Source organism: Salvelinus alpinus, chromosome 15, assembly GCF_045679555.1.
Source record: "Salvelinus alpinus chromosome 15, SLU_Salpinus.1, whole genome shotgun sequence".
Lineage (NCBI taxonomy): Eukaryota > Metazoa > Chordata > Actinopteri > Salmoniformes > Salmonidae > Salvelinus > Salvelinus alpinus.
Genome location: NC_092100.1, coordinates 33,731,175 through 33,753,468, shown reverse-complemented (window position 1 = coordinate 33,753,468; position 22,294 = coordinate 33,731,175). Strand labels below are relative to the sequence as shown.

Sequence of the window (22,294 nt, the reverse complement as noted above, 5' to 3'; positions counted from 1 at the left end):
TATTTTACTTCTCGTCTTTAATTATTTGCTACTTTTAATAAATTTTTTTACCTATCTATTTTTTACTTAACACGTATTTTTCTTAAAACTGCATTGTTTGTTAAGGGCTTGTAAGTAAGCATGTGACATATAATTTGATTTGACCCCTTGCCTAGCTAATGTTAGCCACCTTGCTAATGTTAGTGTTTGCTACCAAGCTAACATTAGACACAACAAATTGCAATTCGTAGCATATTATACAAATTGGAATTCATAACATATCATCTGAAATGGATGATGGACATCCATAAATTAATACATACCATACCAATTGTAACATATCATATGGATTTTGTTTACTATGTTTAGTCTACCCCTGAGTCCAGGTTAAGAAGACAGTTGGAGAGATGCAGGCAGGGTGCGGCAGCTTTTTTACCCATTGCAATATTCCATCTGTGACACTCAAATTCAAGCTGTGCAATTGTCTGTGCTTATGAAAAAGCCTGCTGTGTTTTTTTGGGAAAAGCTTAATTACGGCAGCTAATCATGCTTGAGGCACACTATTATATCAGTGTGTCATGCAGAGGTGAGGCTTGTGTGGCTCCGACTCTGGGCCTGGCTGCTTCCTGATACAGGTCTGAGATGGGAGACCACAAACAACATTAGCCCATAGGACTGATCACAAGTCCAGGTTCAAAACCAGAGGGAAGTGATTTCCTTTGAAGTTTTTTTCACATTGTTTCCCAGGGTGTAGAAAATGTAAAGAGGTTTACTGGAAAGACGGGTCGACGAATACGCTTTCTATACCTCACCTGAAACGTGAATATATCTTTAAGTTTGTTTTATAGATGGCTACTAGTAGACCTAATGGAGGTGGAGACTCAATGTCCAAAGCTTAGCATTACCCTGAGCCACCATAATCTCTTATACCTTGCTCCTCAATCAGTCACTACGATGAATGAAGATGTCTCTGAAGCACTGGCTATGTGAGCTCAATACACGGGAGGCAGGGGAACATAAACTGATTGTACAAAACATTAAGAACACCTGCTCTTTCCATGACTTAGACTGACCAGGTGAATCTAGGTGAAAGCTGTGATGCCTTATTGATGCCATTTCAATTCGTGTAGATGAGGGGAGGAGACAGCTTAAAGAAGGATTTTTAAGCCTTGAGATAATAGAAACATGGATTGCGTGTGTGTGCCATTAAGAGGGTGAATGGGAAAGACAAAGAATGTAAGTGGCTTTGAACGGGATATGATAGTAGGTGCCAGGTGCACCGGTTTGTGTCAAGAACTGCAACGCTGCTGGATTTTTCACACTCAACATTTTGCTGTGTGTATCAAGAATGGTCCAACACCCAAAGGACAAACAGCCAACTTGACACAACTGTGGGAAGCACTGGAGTGAACATGGGCCAGCATCCCTGTGGAAAGCAGTCGACACCTTTCAGAGTCCATGAGAGACAAATGTAGGTGTTCTGAGGGCAAAAGGGCAGGGGGGCTGCAACTCAATATTAAGAAGTTGTTCCTAATATTTGGTATACTCAATGTATGGAGAAGGACTAACCTGAGACTGAAGAGTGTGTGGGTGTTTCTGCATGTCTCACATAATAATTACTCATCACTAGAAGTCCATCCTGACCTATGGTAGCTGAGTCTCTCTCTCTCTCCCAGAATACATTGTATCAAATCTGACTATCACTGAGATATGATACTGTTGGCTATATTATGGTTCTTATTACAGATGTAAAGAACCAGTCTGTGAGGAAATTTAAAGGAACATTTTTACAGTAACTTACACAGACACCCATGTCAAGTGTGTTGTTTCAGAGCTGTAGGGTGGTGGAGGGACCTGAAAGTGTGTGTTGATGTCAGTGTGCGCCTGTCCCTGTTCGCAGAAGCGCTCGCACACATACACACACACACACACACAGTGGAAACCCCAGTTGAGTGTTAGTAGATACACTAGTGAGAGCTGGGCCATGGCTCACTTCCCTCTGTTTCTCTCAGTATGTGATGCATGTGGAAACCTGTGGAAACACAGAGAGGAGTGATTCATTGTTATTCATTGTATGTTTCTCTCTCTCTCTATCATATTAGTGCTGGTTTCCAACAGCAGCCCCATATTTAGAGAGCATTAGAAAATACGTTTTGATCAGTCATCGAAATAAAAGTACTGAAAACATGTTGGCTCACTAGTTAGAAATAAAGTGGAGAACAAGCTATAAGATGAGAAATACCAGAGTTTTGGTACAGCTAACTAGTGCTAGCTAACACTACTTAGCTAACGCTACTTAGCTAACGCTACCTCGATACTCCAAGTAGAAATCGATACTGGAGTCAAAGTATCAATATAATATTGAGGTCTGTAACTATAAATTTTTTTCTGGTATTCTGGTGTTGTAAAGATGGGGGCCTGGAACAGAGATTGTGTGTTCCTTCCCAAAACTTTTGTCGTCTTTTTCATTTTCCCCATAGGCTAGTTCTGTGTTGTTTTATGTACGTGTCCCTTGTTGTTTCTTCCATGTGGTTTCTTTGTCTTTCAGCCTCTTATCTCTTTGTTTCTTCCCTTGCTCTCCTTATATTTTCTCTCCTATTTTCTCTCTTGACTTCCTGCTATCTCTCCCCCTCAATCACACCCTCACTCAATCTCTCTCTCCCCCTCCTTCCCTCGCTCTCACTCCCTATCTCTGTATCTCCTTCTCCCTTCCTCTCTCTATCTCTCTCTCATTCTCAGCACTCCCAACCACTGATTATTTATCAATGTTTTCAAGGTTTGCCCTTTCCTGTTATTTAGTGGAGAATATTATGCACAGCCTGCCTCCATACGATCAGGATTAGCATGTGCTCATTTACTGTAGGCTGTGCGTTTGTGTGTCGGTGTGTGTGTTGTGATAGTAGCCCCCTGTCAGGGATGTTGATCAGTTGTTTCTGAATTAAAGAGAAGCATGTTCATAATAGCGTACCTGTCTCATTATCAAGATCAGCTCGACCACTGACTGCCTTCCCACACACACACCCAGTGCCCAGCCCGCAGATACTTTGCCGCACTCTTTCTGAACACAGCCTGAAAGAAATCTGGAAGTTCAATAGTTAATGTCTTCCCTTGCTGTTTTTCCTTTTCCTCACTCTCTCCCTCGCTCGCTCCCTCTATCTCCTTTCCTCTCTCTCCATTCCCCTCGCTCTCACCCCTCTCTCCTTCATTCTGCACTCCCCCTCTCTCTCTCTTGCTGATGGACTCTTCTTTTTATTTTCACACTCCACCATACCCCCTTTTTTGTTCTCTTTTTCCCTCTCCTTCTTTCCTCTAGCCCTCCCTTCCTCTTCTCCCTCTTTCACTGCATGTTCTTTCAGCCCTCCCTCTCTTTATCTCTCTTCCCCATCCCCACCCCCTCTAGAGAACTCCTCCCTCCCTCCTCTTTTCTTTTCTTTCTTTCTTTCTTTCATTCTTTCTTTTTCTCTTTCTTTTACCACATCCTTTCTTATGCTTTTGCTCTCCCCGTCTCTCCTTTCCCTTCTTCCTCCTTTTTTGCTGCATTCTGTTCTTCCCTCCCCCTCCCCCATCTCTCTTTCCTCTCTCTCTTTTTCTTTCTGTCTCTGTCTCTCTCACCCCCCCGTCCTCCCTCCTCTCTGCCTCACTCCCCCTCCCTCTCCCTCTTTCTTCCTTATTCTCTCTCCCCCATGTCTGTCTCACTCCCTCCCTCTCTTTCCTGACTGCTTTTTTCTCCTTTCTTTCTCCTTCTCTTTCTTTTGTCACTCATTTTTCTACTGAATCTCAGACATGGTACACTTCAAACTGTCTCGCGTTTAATTAATTAAATGTAATAAATAAAGACAGAAATATACATGTTCTCTGGAAAGTTAAAATGTTAGCATATCTTATTTGATAGTTAGCCACTGACAGAGACACATCCACCTATACTGTGTGTGCATGTGTGTGAATGTGTGTGTCTGTGTGTGTACGTGCGCACGCACAGAGGAACTACCGATTAGATGTTATAATTGTTTGTGTGTTTGATTAGGCTTGCTAAAGGAAATGCAAAGTATGAGTGTGATAAAGAGAAGATAGGCTTGGGTTTCTGTGTGCCTTAAAGACAAACGTCTGTTGAAGGGTCATGCTGAATTGTGTGTGTGAGAAAGAGAGATAAAATGTGTGCGCTGTATGTGCGTGTGTTTGTCGGTGTGTCTGTGTGAGTGAAAGAGAGAGAGAGAGAGAGACTAGGAAGAGAAAGAAAAAGGAGAGGGGGAGAGAGATAAAGAGAAGTGAGCTGGGAGGGAGAGAGGGAGGGAGAAAGAAATGGTGTGTGTGTGTGTGTGTGTGTGTGTGTGTGTGTGTGTGTGTGTGTGTGTGTGTGTGTGTGTGTGTGTGTGTGTGTGTGTGTGTGTGTGTGTGTGTGTGTGTGTATGTGGGGGGGGGGGGGGGGCAGGCACAGTCAGTTCTGATAACAGCAACAGTAGGAGGAGGATGAGTCGTGGGACCGCCCCACTCTCCCACAGATATAAATAGGAGCCGGATTTTTTTTACTCCACTCAGTTCTCCTGAAGGATGAGATCCCTGAAACACCTCAAACATCACACCAGGAACAATGTGGTGAGTTGTTAGCCTAAACTGAGACCGTGATTACAATACTAGTTCAGTGGGGATGTTGTATGTTGATTTTAAGGTGGTTACACTGTCTCTCTCTAAGTCAAAGGAGATTACTTTTCTACATTCATACAGTACTGCAGCAAGAACATATTTTACAGCTAAGAGTAGATCACCAGACTAGACTACTAACTATTCTCTCCTCTCTGTCTCTGTCACACCTCTGCTAAGCTGCTAAGCTTCATATTGTTCTGATTGTTTGATATTTTGTCTTAAACCTTCTTTCACATACAACTTCAAATGTATAAGTATAGACTTGCAATTACTATCTTGCCTTTCTGTTTCTCTGTCATTTGTCTTTTTGCCTTTCATTTTGTCGTGCTTTTCTCCTTCCTTCCCCCTCTCTACCTCCCCTCCTTTCTCTCACACACTCACTCTGTCTCTCTCTGTCTCTCTCACTCCTCCCACACCCCTCCCTCTCCTTTTCCTTTCTCTCCCTCTCCCCATCTCTCTCACATGCTCACTCAATCTCTCCCTTCCCCTCCCCCCTTTCTTTATCTTTCAGCCTCTGCATCTCATTTCGCTCCCTCTCCCTCCACTCCTCCCCTGCCCACATCTCGCTTTCTCTTTCTTTTCCTCCCTCTCCTACTTTCTCTCTCACACACACACACACACACACACACACACACACACACACACACACACACACACACACACACACACACACACACACACACACACACACACACACACACACACACACACACACACACAGAAAGAGAGAAAGAGATACACACCTCACTCTCTGTGTTCCTCTCACAAACACAAAGTCTGTCTCTGTCTGACTACTTTAAAAGGAGTAATTATAAATTATGTGGTTACCAGGGCATCCAGGTCTACCCCCCCACTCTTCCCTCTTTCCCTCCTTTCTCTTCCTCCTTTTTTTCTGTCTTCATCCCCTCTCTGTCTCTTTCCTCAGTATTGTATTATGAAAGATAGCAGCTCATAATCTGTTGTAGTGTATGTCCTAGACCAGGGGTACTCAACTCTTACCTTACGAAGTCCGGAGCATGCTGGTTTTCTATTTTACCTGATAATTAATTGCACCCACCTGGTGTCCTAGATCTAAATCAGTTCCTGATTAGAGGGGAACAATGAAAAAATGCAGTGGAACTGGCTACGAGTTCCAGAGTTGAGTTTGAGGGTCCTAGACTAAGGTGTATAAAGAGGCTAGGGTTTATCTCATGTATTTTTCCATCATTACACCAGGTTTGAAGGAAATTACCTGAAAGTATTGGGGTACACTAGGGACCTGTCATTTATTATGGAGCTGGAGCTTGGTTGTGCCAGCATTTAGCTTTCTTCTAGTTCCACTCTGTTTTGCCTTTTCAATCATCTAGAGGGCAAACACAATCATTTGTAGACCATAATGCTGCTTTTTGGTGTATACCATAACAATACTCTTATGTATAAGTATTGCATACTTAATCAGTTCTCCTCTCAATCATATTTCTGTCATGGTTATAACTGAGTATGTCATGTACCACCTTGTAACGGAAGCCCTGTGGCAGTGGAGGTGAACTGTGAGAGGAGACCATGTGTTTGGTGTTAGCCTACTATTAGCAGTGCAAGGCAGACGGCTAGGCTTGCTCCTCACGAATGGGACTGATAGATAACCCCAGCCTCCAGCCCAGTGATGATGAACCCAGTATGGTCAGCCTGGCCAGGGCCACTCTGGACTCCACAGGAAACTCTGTGGACAGGCCACGGAAGTCCACTTCCTGGTTGGGCCTGCATCCCATTTGTGTTCCTTATGATTTTAAAGGCTGTCAAGGAAGGAAACAGGGCTCGAGTACCGATCTGCCTTATCTCCTCCATCTAATGTTCTCTGCTGGATTCAGAGCAAAGAAGCACGACGTTGTCAGAATGCAGCTGACTGTCTCTAGCAGGCTGTAGGGAGTTGCATGAAAAACAAATGTGTCAGACCACTTCAGGGATCTTATGAACTATCAATCATTATTCCCACCACACACACCTACCATTGATTTCTTAGGAATACGTATCACTTAGAGAGATCTGACAGTCAGTCCTTGTACTTAAGCAATATGTGGCTTATACAACGGCAGTATATTATAAAGCAATCTCACAATGTTGAATACATGTCTTTGTGTGGTGTAGTCTGCTGCTGTGTGCTGACCTGATCAGTGTTGTGTGTGTGTTCTCTGTTAGGAGGAGGAGAGTGGCCGTCTGGTGCGGTGCTACCCCAAGGTGGTGGAGGGCCAGGTGGATGCAGGAACACAGACAGAACCCGTGGTGGTGCTGTCACTGGCCCAGGCTGCTGTCCTGGGCCTTATCTCCCAGAATGAGATCTTTGGCGCCACCATCGCCCCCAATGGCTTCTACATGGGCGAGCCCAGGGAGTATGCCAGGACCCCTCCTACTCCAGAGGGCATGGAGTATGAGTACGCTGACCAGCTGATTGGGGCCAACGGGGACTACCTGGCTGAGCCTGTAGGGGAGTCGGAGCACCACAGCAGTGAGAGGAGGCGCCCCGGGCCCAGAGGGAGGACCAGGAGACCCAGGAGTGAAGGAGGAGCGACAGGGGAGCCCCCTCATAGAGTCCCCAACATACAGACTCAGGTCAAAGGGGAGCGGGGAGAGTCTGACACCCCTCCGTCCTGCATCCACATGGTGAAGAGCCGTAGCAGCCCAGGCAAGACAGATGAGCCAGCCACTCACAGAGGGCCTCTGAAGGAGGAGCAGAACTGTGGTAACTGTGCTGTGTGTGTGAGAGAGACGTCCAGTCAGACCCAGACAGACGCACGGCCAGAGCAGGGGCCAGAGGAGAGGAGGGAGGGAGGAGGAGAGGGACAAGAAGAGGAGGTAGCTGAGGAGGAAGAAGGAGTGTTGAACCTCAAGACTGGAGGAGACAGGGGAGACAGTCCCAGTCCCGTCATGAACCGCTACTTTGAGTCCAGCGAGGTGGCCTATGAGTCTGCTGACATGGCCGTGGGGGACTATGACGAGAGCAGCCAGGGCATGTTGTGGGCTGCAGACGCTGAGGGAATAGCCAGGCGCATGCAGATCGACCGGCTGGACGTCAACGTCCAGATAGATGAGTCCTACTGCGTGGATGTGGGAGAGGGCCTGAAGAGATGGAAGTGCCGCATGTGTGAGAAGTCTTATACCTCCAAGTACAACCTGGTCACCCACATCCTGGGCCACAACGGCATTAAGCCCCATGAGTGTCTGCACTGCGGAAAGCTGTTCAAGCAGCCCAGCCACCTCCAGACCCACCTGCTCACCCACCAGGGCACCCGGCCACACAAGTGCACCGTGTGTAAGAAGGCCTTCACCCAGACCAGCCACCTGAAGAGGCACATGCTGCAGCACTCGGACGTCAAGCCTTACAGCTGCCGCTTCTGTGGCCGAGGCTTCGCCTACCCCAGCGAGCTCCGGTCCCACGAGAACAAACACGAGAACGGCCACTGCCATGTGTGTTCCCAGTGCGCCATGGAGTTCCCCACCCACGCCTACCTGAAGCGCCACCAGACCAGTCACCAGGGCCCCACCACCTACCAGTGCACTGAGTGCAACAAGTCCTTTGCCTACCGCAGCCAGCTTCAGAACCACCTCATGAAGCACCAGAACGTAAGGCCCTACGTCTGCCCAGAGTGTGGAATGGAGTTTGTCCAGATCCATCACCTCAAGCAGCATTCCCTCACTCACAAGGTACTGACACCACAGGCCCTCGCCGACCAGGTACTAAAACCCCACTGACTTGATATTCCATATATTACATTATTCTGTACCAACCCCTGTTCTAACTCCAGCTCAGAGTATCAGAGTAGTCCAGGCTCTCACAGGGTCACCCAGGGGTCACACCAGCTCTAGAAGGTCATCAAAATCTCTGCTTCTAATGAATCACACATTTCTTGATTGATGCAATTAACCCTGAGAAAAGATCCATTGCGTTCTGCTCATTGAACAACACTCTCTGAGCTGTTTCTATGAATTCCCAGTAACTTGAATTAATTAACAGGCAGAGACAGACAGGGTTAGGTGAACTCAGAGGTATATCAAAATACCTAAAGGCCGTTATTCCTATTGCCTGAACCAGTTGCAAGTGTAAACATAGCCTTCAAAATGCTTGGTTTGTTGTGTTTGGTCTGACCTACTCCAGCATGTGCTTTGTGCTGTGAGTTGTCATACAAACACATACCACCCTTCATGCCTGATGCTACAGTCTATGCTTTGATCCACAGGAGGTTGGTGGCACCTTAATTGGGGAGGATGGGCTTGTGGTAATGGCTGGAGTGGAATAAGTGGAATGGTATCAAATGCATCAAACACAAGGTTTGATGCCATTCCATTAGCTTTGTTCCAGCCATTATTATGAGCCGTCCTCCCCTCAGCAGCCTCCACTGCTCTGATCTACACTGATTCATCCTAGGCCTAGAGCCTCAGTCAGAGAAATTGTAGTGTCACATTAACAGAGTATTTACTTAAATATTGGCTTACACATATTGTCACAAACAATTCTATTTATTTTTAGCATTCATCAAAATGTAGGTGTATCCAAACATTCATGTTAATGTTTTAACATGCTTTTCAATACTAATCATGCACCTCTCCATATTGTGAGAGTATCACAAGCTTAGAGAGCCAACACTTGGTGGTGCTAACGTGTATGTATCAAGTTGCAGCCATTATGCAAGGATTTCACATCTACCCTACAGCAGGTACACCTCTTGGACTGACCTATAATGTCTGTGTGTTTTTGTGTGAAAGCTTGATCGTCTGATAAATGACTATAACAACCACCAATCTTAGTGTTCATTTCAACGTGTAACTTGCTGTTCAAACCGTAACTTGCTGTTTATCAACAATAAAACCAACTTTATTCAACCAAATTAATTAATGCGCCAATCCTCTTTATTTTCCCAGAGTATGAAGGAATTCAAATGTGAGGTGTGTGCCCGGGAGTTCACCCTCTCTGCTAACCTCAAGAGACACATGCTGATCCACGCCAGCATCAGGCCCTTCCAGTGTCACGTCTGCTTCAAGACCTTTGTCCAGAAACAGACCCTCAAAACACACATGATCGTCCACCTGCCTGTCAAGCCTTTCAAATGCAAGGTAAGAAGAGTAGGTCTCTATAGACAGCATGGGTTGAGTTCCACTGTTTCCAGAGTGTTGAAATTGAGTGTTGTTCTTTTGTGTTCCAGGTGTGTGGCAAATCTTTCAACAGAATGTACAACCTCCTGGGCCACATGCACCTCCACGCTGGCAGCAAGCCCTTCAAGTGTCCTTACTGCTCCAGCAAGTTCAACCTGAAGGGCAATCTGAGCCGACACATGAAGGTCAAACACGGCATCCTGGACGCTTCACCAGACGGACAAGGTGACTAACATTATTCATTTATATTATCCTTCAGTTATGTACCTTGTTAGTTATGATTTGATCTTGAATTAGCTAATTCAGTTATGTGATTTTTGTTTCTTGGTACAGAATGTTTATTTCTCAGATACACTAGACATTTCAGTGGGCTCCGTGTTTCATTGTGTTTTTAGTCAGTCTGCCCTTAATGCACTTTAACTCAGCATGTATGTAATCTACTGACAAGTGTTTTGGTTCTTCTCTGCCGCTCCCCTCCCTCTGTGTTTCGCAAATATAGTTGTGCTTGGACTAGACATGCCTGTCTCTATCGGTAGAGAGGGATAGGGAGGCAGGGGAGGACTCTACTGTCCTCTATGAGGCTGGGAGGAGCTGTGTGTGTGTGTGTGTGTGTGTGTGTGTGGTTGTGTGGACAGGATGGGCTTGTATGTTTGTGTGTGTGTGGACAGGATGGGCTTGTGTGTGTGTGTGTGTGTGTGTGTGTGTGTGTGTGTGTGTGTGTGTGTGTGTGTGTGTGTGTGTGTGTGTGTGTGTGTGTGTGTGTGTGTGTGTGTGTGTGTGTGTGTGTCGACAGGATGGGCTCATGTGTGTGTCTGTGTATTTCCTTCCTCAATAGCCCCCCCTGACATAGAGAACCAGGAGGACTATGACGAAGACAACTTTGAATTCAGCGAACGAGAGAACCTGGCCAGTAACAACACACCAGACATCGCTAAACTGTCTGAATTGGAGTATTATAGCAGCTACACCAAGGGTGCAGGGCGCTACAAAACTGCATGAATGATTAAAAGACCCCATATTGAGTAGAAATGTAAACTAATAAAGGAAGTTAGTGCCACTAGCAGCTGACAGCAATGTGATGAGCTTTTACTCACTGTAAGGGCATGATTTAAAGTGGTGGAGTCTGCCCATTCATATACACTGGAATCTGTTCTCTCGCTCTGGCATTCATTGGGAGTGAGAGACAGGTAATTTGGGATTGTAGATTTCTCATCGGTCTGTTTGTTTTGTGCTGAAATGTGACTTCAGCTCTAGCTGCCACAACATTGTGATTGATAAATGTAGTTTTCACAGGAAAAAGGGGTCATATCTGAAAATAAACCATCATCTAAACCTCTGGGAGAGACATACTCAACATACATCCCCAGAGGTGGCCTAACTCTGTAAGCACACTTTGTAGGGAAACACCCATACAGTACAGACGTGGCTCAGTTGGTAGAGTACGGTACTTGCAACACCAGGATTGTGGCATCGATTCCCACGGGGGACCAGTACGAAAATGTAATCACTCACTACTGTAAGTCGCTCACTACTGTAAATCGCTCTGGACAAGAGTGTCTGCTAAATGACTAAAATGTAATAGTAAAATGCACTTACTCATTCAGAGCCATCCCCCAGTAAGTCTGTGTGGGTAAATTAGAATACAGCTGAGTATTATTGCTTTTATTAACATATATAACAATGCTTACAAGCCAGTCAAGTAAATGTGTCCTCTGTTCATGTCACTTACCAAAGCTGATACCATTCAAGCAGTTCTCATGATGGTTAGCCAACCAACTTTTATTTTTATTTACTTCTCTGTTTTACATTTATACTGTGAGTAGTTTCAACTACAGTTCTAGGTTTAGATAACATAGGATGTTCATTTCATATTCTGTTGTATTTGAAATGTGCAGAAAGAATCATTCGGCCAGTGTCATTCAGACTCCTCGAGTTGGCTGGTTCTGCGCAAGTCATCACTTTATGGCCCCATGTTACCAGCTTGATTTGAAGTTTCTGCATTGGCAGACATTTTTGTTATTGATCCCGAGTTAAATAATTGTATTGATGCAGCCCACATCTTTAAGTGAGCTAAAAGCAAAATAAAATATGTTCGAATTGCCCTTCTGATGTAGCCACCATGTGCCAAAGAATCTGACCAATGTTGGGCCACAAGGCCAAACCCTACAGCTGAGGACAATAGCAGTGTAGTGACACCCACTCTCTGCTTTGTAGAGCTAGGACATTCGATTTCACGTCCCCGAATAGCAGACTTCATGCAATTACTTTTTAGGCTTCATGCTCCCCCCAGTAGATTTTTCCAAACGATTACCACTAAGACACTAGCGCAGTTTTTTTTAGGATCCTTCACAATTCATGTCCCATGCAAGCCTTCATGGAACAGACTGCAACATTTCTCAAACGCAAACACAGCCCCTGCATACTCATTGTGGTTTTGATGGGTGAATTGCAACAGGATCTGTCCTAAAAAACTTTAGACAGAAATAAAGTGCCCTTGTGTCTCCAGGACTGTGCAATCCATCATGCTACACACTGGTCTAAAGTGATGAACGACAACCTCCCAACATGTGACAGGGCCACGGACCGAGCAGAAAATGACTTGGGAAATTCCCTATATATTGTTTCCCCCTGTGCTTCGCTTTAAAACCACCTGCAAACTAGGTATATATGCAAGGTTTATTTTGAATTGTACACATTTGCAGCTAAAAGCTGAATTGCGGCATACAGAGGCCTACATACATCAAGAGATGTAGTATACAATAGTGCAGTCTCAAAGTAAGGCATAGTGCTGTTGTAGTACCTGCCAGTCCAAGTAGGGGGAAGGTTCAGTTTGTGACTGTATCTGGTAGATTTGCCAGACATGGCCTCTTGTCTGAAGCAGCCATTTGTTGTAACACCATTATGGTATCCATACACAATGTTGATATAGTGCGCTTAATATACAAAATGCTCATTTTTGTGGGGGAAAAACAAGTCTCTAGTGATGAAACAAATGGGAAAAAAAATGATCTGGAACTTGAATGGCTTTCTGTGTTACACATTGGTGTGGAAATATGCTGTTGATAGAAATGTAAAATGTGTACCAGACAATACTGTAAAATAATAAATCTATTTTAAAACTTTAAATCAGTGTGCACCTTTTATCTTACAAGATAAAAATGGAGGCAGAATACTAGCATAGGATCCAACAAGGAAGATTTATTAGCAAATATTCTTGACATCGCCTTCAAGTTTCTTCCAAGGTATAATACAGTACTTCACATAAAAATATAACCTCGGAGACATGGGGAAAGAAGGGTGAAGGAGTGCTAGATGGAACAGAGCTCTGAATAAAAGAAGGACCTAATCTGGTACACTGAATAATGCTCTACAGATGACTTCTTCCTTCAGACAATACGCATGTGGCTATCTTGACCTAAATTAAAAACAAGGTACAAAAACAGAATGACAACATTTGTCATTTGCAGGCTAGCTGTACTCTAAATTTAAATATTTTATTTGCCCAGGGCTTTGTCCAGGTTGTTCTTGATGGCATCCAGGAAGTCCTCAGTGTTGACGTAGTGTACATTCAGCTTGCATCTGCAATCACAGATCAGAACACAAGTTACTCAGTCCTCACAGTCAGGACCCTGTCCCTGAGACAGAATCATACAAACTTACAATAGGGAAATATGATTCCCCCCATGATTATAATACAATCCATGCATTAATAAACATGTTAGATCAAGAATTTGGTCAAAGGAATAGTAAGGAGCTCACTTGGAAAGTCCGTGAATGCAGCCGGCGAGGTCCTTAGTCATAACACCACTCTCAACGGTCTCCACACATACCTTCTCCAGAGTCAGGGCGAACCTGCAGGTCAAACAGACAAGACTCAGTAATGGGCACAACAATTAGCTTGTAAATATAAAAACACTGCCATTTGCCTGGCAAACACTAATGGAATAGGACACGGGGACAGTACACCATTATATAGTTAGTGACAATATTAGTTAAAAATTACAAGTTGAAAATGACACACTGCATTCATTTCTTACTTGATCAGGTCAGGGTTCCCATCAAGTTTACCCCGATGCTCAAGCCCTCTGGTCCAGGCAAAGATGCTGGCAATGGGGTTGGTGCTGGTTGGGTTTCCCTAAAGGTGGATACAGAAGGGGTAAAGTTAGGTTACAGTGTACCAATGGAAATACAGATGCTTTTACATAATCTGTAAAGTATGGACAATATGACTCCAATAATCCCATGTTGATGGATCATTTCTTTCATCCTATGAAGTCATTCTGGCAGCATATTGTCCACCACAAGATGGCACTGTTCATACATAAATCAAACAGATATTCAAATATAGAGCCACTGTAATTTGACTGTTGTACGCACCACGGAACATGATTTATGTTTCTCTAAATATGGATCTAGGGCTGTAATGGAAGTTAGTAGAATGAGTCTAACCTTCTGGTGCTCGCGGTAGTGTCTGGTCACTGTGCCGTGGGCTGCCTCAGCCTCAATGGTCTTACCATCGGGACATACCAGCACTGACGTCATCAGACCCAGAGAGCCGAAACCTATGGAGACCAAACAGTATGTCTGTCACCCATAGTCTGTTATAGGACTCTCTTAATCCAATCTCTACTGCACTCAACATTTGGATCATCATTTATATTCCATTTGAAATTAAACTGAGGTGTTCCTAATCCCTCACCCTGAGCCAGAATGTCAGACTGTACGTCTCCATCGTAGTTCTTGCAGGCCCACACGAAGGCACCATCGGACTTCAGCACCTGGGCAACCATGTCATCAATGAGCCTGTGCTCATACCAGATCTTCAGCTTGTCAAACTCTGGCTTGTAGTTCCTATGGACACAAAACACATGGTAGAGTGAGAGCACTGTATTAAACATTATAACCTGGGTAGTTTTGGTCCTGGATGCTGAAGCAGCATTCCAGCTGGGTGTATAACAAACAATATACCCCTTGGTATGGCACAAAACTACTTGTTTACTGTTATATTTATGTTGGCAACCAGTTTATAACAGCAGTAAGGCACCTTGGGGTTTTGTGTTATATGGTCAATATACCAGAGCTAAGGGCTGTATCCAGGCAATCTGCTTCACATTGTGGCTAAGAACAGCCCTACGGCGTATATTTAAGCAATAAAACCCGAGGGGGTGTGGTATATAGCCAATATACCACAGCTAAGGGATGTTCTTTCGCACGATGCAACGCGGAGTGCTTGGATACAGCCCTTAGCCAGGGTATATAGAGTACCACAGTATGCGTCATAATACCCATAAAACCTAGAGGTCAAACAGGGAAATGGTTCCAATGGTCTTTCCACCATTAATTTTTCCCCATAGGGAATTTTAGAAACACTTAAAATAAGGGCTGGTGTCGTGTAGGCTTACCCTGGCGTGACATTTTGATAACCATGTCAATCTAGGACAATGTGACGTTTCAATATAGTCGCCTGTATTTCCTCCCCCCCCCCAAATGGAATGCTAATTAGCCGCTAATGTGGCTATCATAAAGAACTACAAATTCCATGACGATCTGGACGAGACTGCCGAATCGAGGCAAAAGTAAGAATATCTAGATTAGCTAACATTACATAGTTAAATGTAGTAATTGGCAACATTTCTTTAAATGGAAAATTCCTTGAACTGTGTTGTGCAAGTTTTAAATTGACACAAAACCTGTGAGCAAAGGTGTCAGCTAAAGATGACATGCAGGAGCTTGCAGGAATTTGTAGTTTTGCATGATGTCTACTGCTGCTAATTAGCATTTTAGAATCTGAGTAAATAGAGCATTATAACACCTCCACTGTGGGGCTCTATAGCACATAGCCCAGAGGTGCCTTATTGCTATTATAAACTGGTTACCAACGTAAGTAGAGCAGTAAAAACAAATGTTTGGTCATACCCGTGGTATACAGTCTGATATACCACGGCTTTTAGCCAATCAGCATTCAGAGCTCAAACCACCCAGTTTGGCTAATATGCTAGAAACCCAATATTAGACTTTAGTTAATAAAGTGTGCATGGCTGAAGTACTGGTATTTCAATGCACAATTGTTTTATATACACAGGTCTGGAATGCTGTTTCAACCAATCAGTATCCTGGACCACTGCCCAATACATGTTGAGGCTAATGAGACAATAAAAAGCAACAAATACTAACGCCTGGTAGATTTCCTCAAAGATGTCCTTGAATCTGCCATCATAAGCTTTGAGAATGGTGTTCTTGGTGCTCAGATAGAGGGGCCACTTCTTGCCAATGGCGTACTGGAAGCAGCTATGTGCAAAGCCTGAAATAGACTGATGGAATAGAAAGTGTACAAAGGTCTCCACTAGTGTAGCATGCAGGTCATATGAGCAGCAGTAAAAGAGGTTAACAACCTTCTATCTCTTAACCCTCAACGAGCCCCCAATTCACACTTCCATTTCCACTAGACAAGTTGAAAGTCTGCTACATGACCTCTGACGGCGTAAAATCAAACAGAATCCTGCTTGTGATGGTAAACAAACAATATTAAGGCATGTTTACAGGAGGCCAACTCACTCCATTCACTACTGCTATAATTTAATGAAGGGAAGAATCTGTGGCAAAATAAAGTCTGACAAAAAAAAAAAAATCTAGTTGGCAAAACAAACCACAGTGCTGAACTCACCTCATCTGTGTTGTACATGCCCATTCCACAGCCACCTCCGGGGAACTTGTAGACCTCCCACTCCTGGCCTTTGCTCCCATCAGTAGGAGAGAAGACCATCTTGAATGTGCCTGGTTGGCTGATAACAAAGTCTGTTGCTCTGTACTGTAAAACAATGGATCAGTTAAAAATAACATAATTTAGATAAAAATATTAAAATCGCTCCAATTTATAAGGAACTGACCTGGTCACCAAAGGCATGTCTGCCAATGGTGATGGGCTGTGTCCAACCTGGAACAAGCCTGGGAATGTTCTTGCAGATGATTGGCTCACGGAAGACTGTGCCACCCAGGATGTTCCTGATGGTTCCGTTGGGGCTCTTCCACATCTTCTTCAGTTTGAACTCTGATGGTAAACCACAGTTCTCACAAAACAGCGACATTTAAAACACCAACCATAGGTTCCTATTGTCGGTTTAACTACAAAAATACTGCAATGTGTGATTGCTCTCTAAGCCAAGTGACCCTTAAAGGGAGCATTTGGAGAGGGAATTAAACCTTTATAGCAAAACTATAAAACACTGCTTATATGCTATTGAAATACCTTCTACTCTTTGTTCATCAGGAGTGATGGTGGCACATTTAACAGCGACATGGTACTTCTGGGTGGCGATGGCAGAGTCGATGGTGACCTGGTCGTCAGTCTGGTCACGGTATGGCAGACCCAGGTCGTAGTACTTCAGCTCCACATCCACGTTGGAGAGGATGAGCTGGAAAAGCAGAACATAGTGACAGGAATCAGAACTCATTCTTTCTTTACATTGTCAACTGCTCTACAGGATTTCAGACACTGTTTATGTCAGTGAACTTAGACTGATAGAATGGACGTGCTTTAGTCAACGGACGCACCCCAGTCCAAGCACATAAGGGTCAAAATTCCAGGCTGTATCACAACCAGATTTGATTGGGAGTCCCACAGGGCAGAGGACAATTGGCCCAGTGTCGTCCGGGTTAGGCAGTCATCGTAAATAAGAATTTGTTCTTAACTGACTTGCCTAGTTAAAGGTTAAATACAAAAAACAGTAAGATGTCAAGTCAATATTTACAAGAACAATCTTTAAAAATACTATGACTTAATGCAATATAGATCGCACCATATCTATTGATAGATGTAATACTCATATCTCCATTCATGTGTAGTGTGTACCCATATTGTTTTACGTGGGGGACAAAACACATTTAACATTGTTTATCAGATAAAAAGTAATGTTTTTTTACTCCCATGAATCTCCATGTTCAGACTGAGCCAACGCACCATCTGCTCTCTCCAGAGGTGAGTAGCCAGTGGGTGACAAACCTTACAAAAAACCCTCCCACATCATACAGACAATCTCCCTGCACTCAGGCACATACACACTTATTCACTCTGAATCTATGCGTCAGTCAGTTGTGTGAAAATAGACTAGTCAGAGCAGGCCTTCCCTGGGGCTGACAGACACCACTGTCGTCCCCCTCCCCTCCTCCAAGTTCAGCACCTTCTCTTTGATGAACTCCCAGATGATCCTGGTCATCTCATCTCCATCCATCTCCACCACAGGCTGGGACACCTTGATGCGCTTGTCCCCATCTGTCCAAAATAAAAATAAACAGTGCATTAAATGGAAACTGCCAGTCGTCACAATTTTGACCTACACACATTAGTAAGGAGCACGTTAGCCAATGTTGCCGTGTTTTAAGTACAAAAACTGCTTAGCACTGATTATAGCTTATCATCACATACAATTATATATAGAAATAATACATCTGTTTGACTGCAACATGGCCCCCGAAGAACTATGAGAACCAATACTACATACTGGAATATTTTCTTTGACATGGTCTCTATGAATAGCCTATACAGCGTCTAAAGGTCTCGGGAAATGTTCCCTGAATAGGCTCATGCTGTTTGTGAGGGTTCAAGAAACAGTTGGTTCTAAATTAGGGGAGTCATGTGATCAAAGTCACCTCATCCTACAAAGAGACTGCACTGTCATTTACACTTCATGGTTTCATCTCTCCATGGACAGTAACATTCAGCTCTCTTCATGCCCATACATACAGAATATTGACAGCAAGACATTTATATTTTCATTCATCTGTAGCTGCCATGCATCTTGTCCTTTGATTCACCCAGACTAGTAGTCCAATTATCTAGTAAAACAAGTCCCTGCTCCCACACTGCTCTGCCCTTTAGTGGCCCTGGGAGAAGGCAGGCCCTCACCCACTCTCCCAGCTAGACCATGCATTGGAGACGGAGTGGAAGAGGGGAGGTGCAGGGAATCAAGTGACTTTCTAATGTTCCTGCCAAGTCTATGCTTCCACTGCTCCCTATGACGTCCAAGAATAGTGTTTATACTTAAGGAGAAACAAAATGGCGGTATCCAGCGGAATGATGAAATAACACCATCACGTGGATCTATGCTGTATGACAACCTTTATACCAAGTATACACACGAACATGAGACCTTTACTGCAACTATGCACCTGTCAAAACAACCTACTCACAACTCAGTTGGACATTAAAAAACCCTCGCAGCAAAAGAGATTGTGTAAAACAAGGCCCATATAGGATAACCTTGTCCGCAAGCAAAGATCTGGGTATATACACTGACTGCTTCGCCTATTCCTTTCTCCCGCAAGCCTGTTTGCTTCATCCCATGAGAGACAATAGTTTACTTTGCGTGAAAAGCCAACACAATAGGCAAGGATTAGGCTATCCTTTATAATACTCTAGTGAACATGTAGCAGAACTCAGAAGATGTGTTTTGAGCACAAGTTTGCCAGGTGTGAAAAGCATACAGTCACTGCGTGAAGCCTGAATCAGACAGATACCCCATATTTTGAAAACGTTTTCCATCCATGATCATTGTTAAAATATATATATATTTCCTTACAACCACAACAAGGGTATGTGACTGGATAGATAGTGTGTTGCTTTAACAGGACCAAATCCGTGAAACTATCTAGAGCCCCTCAATTTGATTCAAACCTCACATAACCCTATACAAACACATCAGTGACTTCTGCAATTGGGTGAATATCAGGATCCTGATTCAGAGACAGCTGACTGTAGAATGTGCAGACAGGGGAAGACGAACTGCCCTTCAATTGACCTGCTACTTTATACAGTGCTTCAAAGTCAAATAGAGGGGGCAGGACATTATAGGCCTTATAGCTATCTAACAAAACAGCTAGCCTAAATAACATATTTTGGACGTTCTCATTTCAAAGTTATTCTGGAAGGTTATATAGGAGGACAAAGAGGGTCAAATTTATTTTTCCAGTGCGTGTAAAACAGCTTCCTAGATCGACTCCACAGTTCAGACATGATTTAGTTATGCTGCTGCAGAAAATAAGATTTGGTGGGCCATTGAACACTTGTGGCAGCCATTGCAGAGCGTCCCACTATAGGCTGACCTTGTGGAAAGTTTCTTAGCAAAAAAAGTAGCTAGCGCTCAAACAATGGAGGTGTAAACTTTTTGGAAACAATTGTATCAATGCATATTCAATATTTCTAATTGATTGACACTTCTACAGCGTGTTTACACAGTTCACATGCATGATTGACATGGGCAGGTGGCTTGGGGTCTTCGATACAATTGCTGCCAATTGGTTTGGTTGCGTGGCGAATGGAAAGTGTCACATTTTAGATTCAAATATTTAGAGTATTTTTAACTAATCTCGAGATAGGCTGATTTATTTAACAGTATGTACATTCACGCTTCTTTTTAGGCCAAAGCAAATGTGAAATGTGATTTTTTTTTTTTATGGCCAATAAAGAGTGACGCAGACAAAGAAATCTCACTCGACCCTCATCTTCCTGTCGCTAGCGGTTTCTAGGGAAGGCAGCCGACTTTGCGAGGAGAGTTAATTTTGTGACAACTAACGTTACCTAGCTCCATTCACCGAGCAAATGTGGGACTCTGCATTAATGGGATAATTTAGCGAACTGACGAATATTTCATTATGTTAGCAACAGTTACTTCACCAACAAACAATCCAAAACTGGCCAAATGTGGCGCAAGATGCAGCCTAGCTAAAAGTAACGGCGAGAAAGCTAGACTACTAGCTAAACCACCAATGCGATTGCAACTGGGTCTGGTCTACTTTCTTAGTTCATACATATGAACCAGAAAAATATGAGTGGGAAGTCTCGCTTCCTCTTCCGTCTATGGCTAGCTTCCATACAGTGAATAGGCCAAAGTTATTTGACGGGGTTTTGCGATAGGCATTATACATTCCCTTTCTGTATGATTTTGTAAAATATCATGTAACCATGTTAAAGGTCGGACATTTTGCTCAAAACTCACAGTTCCTCTGTTGCAAACTCTGGCAGGTTGCAGCTGGCGCGAGTACCGCGGGGTTTTTGGAGAAAGTGGCCGCCGACCTAGATAGAGAGCTGAGGACCTTCAAGTATCCAGCCATGGCTTGCCCAAATTACTAGCAGTTGATATCCGACAAACACCGAGCAAAGAAGGGTCGAAATGAAATGCCGCTCACTGCAATAGACGCAGCACCTCCCCACTCTACACGCTTGACGCTACGTCAAAAGTGATAGAGGAGGGAGGGACTTCTAATTGACCATCCCCAATCAGAAGAGTATTTCTGAGTTTCATTCCACTACTGCTGTCTAGACTCCAGATAAGGGTCAGTTAATTTTCGTTCATGGAGCTGTATGGTACGAGATATGGTACTCCCTGTATATAACCGCATTCTTGTGGTCTTTATTCCTCTTGGGTTATCATTTTAAATATGTCTTATTTTAACATCATTGGGAAAGAGCTCGTAAGTACGCATTTCACGGTAAAGTCTACACCTGTTGTATTTGGCGCATGTGACAAATACAATTTGATTTGATGTTAGAAGCCTGGACCTTCATACAGGCAGAATGTTACATGCTGCCATGCATAGATCGAATATATTATAGATTATAGAGGGAATAGCCATGCAGCCATGTATAGATGTAATAGATTATAAAGTGAATAGATTAGTATGTCTTTATGTAGGTATAATTGATTCTCAGCAGTAAGAGCAAAGGCACTATGCTGGTAGTCCAAATTCAGTGTAGGTTATATATTCTATGGGTTGATAGGCCCAGATGGGTGGTGTATGGACTGGTTTATGAAGCTGAAACAATCCTCTCACATTCCATATTCTCAGTCACCGCTGTGAAGGGCCCTAATTTTAGCTGGCGCGGGTTACCATACTGGGAGAAAGAATGGGTAGTGTGTAGGCATGTGGGAGTCAAAGCTTGCAGCATATTAACGTCCCTCAGCTCAGAGCAGCCAGGTCACCTCCCAAGGAAGAGGGAGCATTAAAGGACAAAAACACTGCATGACTTCGGAACTCAGAAGAACACAAATGTATCAATTTTCTGAATAGATGGGCTTGTGGTTGGTTATTCTCTAGATACCTGGACAAGTTTGCATTCATTTTCACTATTACAGTGATCTAGATGAAAGGTCAGTCAGAGGCGAGTCAGTGCTATGACATAATGTGATGACTTGAGTGAGCACCCAACCTTTGGACCCTTGGAATGTAAACAGTTTTTGAATACAGTTGGAATGCAGTTCAACCAATGACAGTTCAAATAGTCTAACAGATGAAGAATCACCCAACAAAAGGCCCTACGGTACAAAGGTCAGGTACATATCTTTAGGGCACCTTCTGTTCTGGATGGCACACATAGTAGTCTCTCGTCTCGTGACAGATTGCCAGCGCACGCAAGATTCGGGTCTGGGTTCAGAGATGACACAATGTACAGTTTACCCACATCTCGTACACCCTAGTGAAATGTAAAAATAATTCAAATGATCTAAATCTAGCATAACATACTGTATCACAATACAAACCAGTAAAAGATAAAAAA

The 22,294-nt window shown here is 43.8% G+C and overlaps 2 protein-coding genes across 4 annotated transcripts; one reads left to right on the top strand and one right to left on the bottom strand.

Moving 5' to 3' along the window:
* The first annotated feature begins 4,456 nt into the window (after positions 1 to 4,456).
* LOC139539949 (zinc finger protein 710-like) lies at positions 4,457 to 12,870 on the top strand. Of its 3 annotated transcripts, none has more exons than XM_071343391.1 (5): positions 4,457 to 4,572; positions 6,796 to 8,328; positions 9,514 to 9,705; positions 9,795 to 9,969; positions 10,244 to 10,425. In XM_071343391.1, the coding sequence occupies exons 1-5, from the start codon at positions 4,528 to 4,530 to the stop codon at positions 10,288 to 10,290; spliced, it is 1,992 nt and encodes a 663-aa protein (XP_071199492.1). In that variant the 5' UTR covers positions 4,457 to 4,527; the 3' UTR covers positions 10,291 to 10,425. The 3 variants fall into 3 exon arrangements, with proteins under 3 accessions (XP_071199492.1, XP_071199490.1, XP_071199491.1); XM_071343389.1 differs by lacking the exon at positions 10,244 to 10,425 and adding an exon at positions 10,580 to 10,812 and having other exon boundaries at positions 4,460 to 4,572; XM_071343390.1 differs by lacking the exon at positions 10,244 to 10,425 and adding an exon at positions 10,580 to 12,870 and having other exon boundaries at positions 4,462 to 4,572; positions 6,796 to 8,298.
* A 52-nt stretch (positions 12,871 to 12,922) lies between these two features.
* On the bottom strand, positions 12,923 to 20,998 carry LOC139539950 (isocitrate dehydrogenase [NADP], mitochondrial). Its single transcript, XM_071343392.1, has 11 exons — positions 20,736 to 20,998; positions 17,922 to 18,013; positions 16,991 to 17,156; positions 16,632 to 16,792; positions 16,409 to 16,552; positions 15,919 to 16,055; positions 14,444 to 14,595; positions 14,194 to 14,306; positions 13,782 to 13,879; positions 13,504 to 13,596; positions 12,923 to 13,323 (listed from the first exon to the last, which is right to left on the bottom strand). The coding sequence occupies exons 1-11, from the start codon at positions 20,848 to 20,850 to the stop codon at positions 13,239 to 13,241; spliced, it is 1,356 nt and encodes a 451-aa protein (XP_071199493.1). The 5' UTR covers positions 20,851 to 20,998; the 3' UTR covers positions 12,923 to 13,238.
* Between the last annotated feature and the right edge of the window lie 1,296 nt (positions 20,999 to 22,294).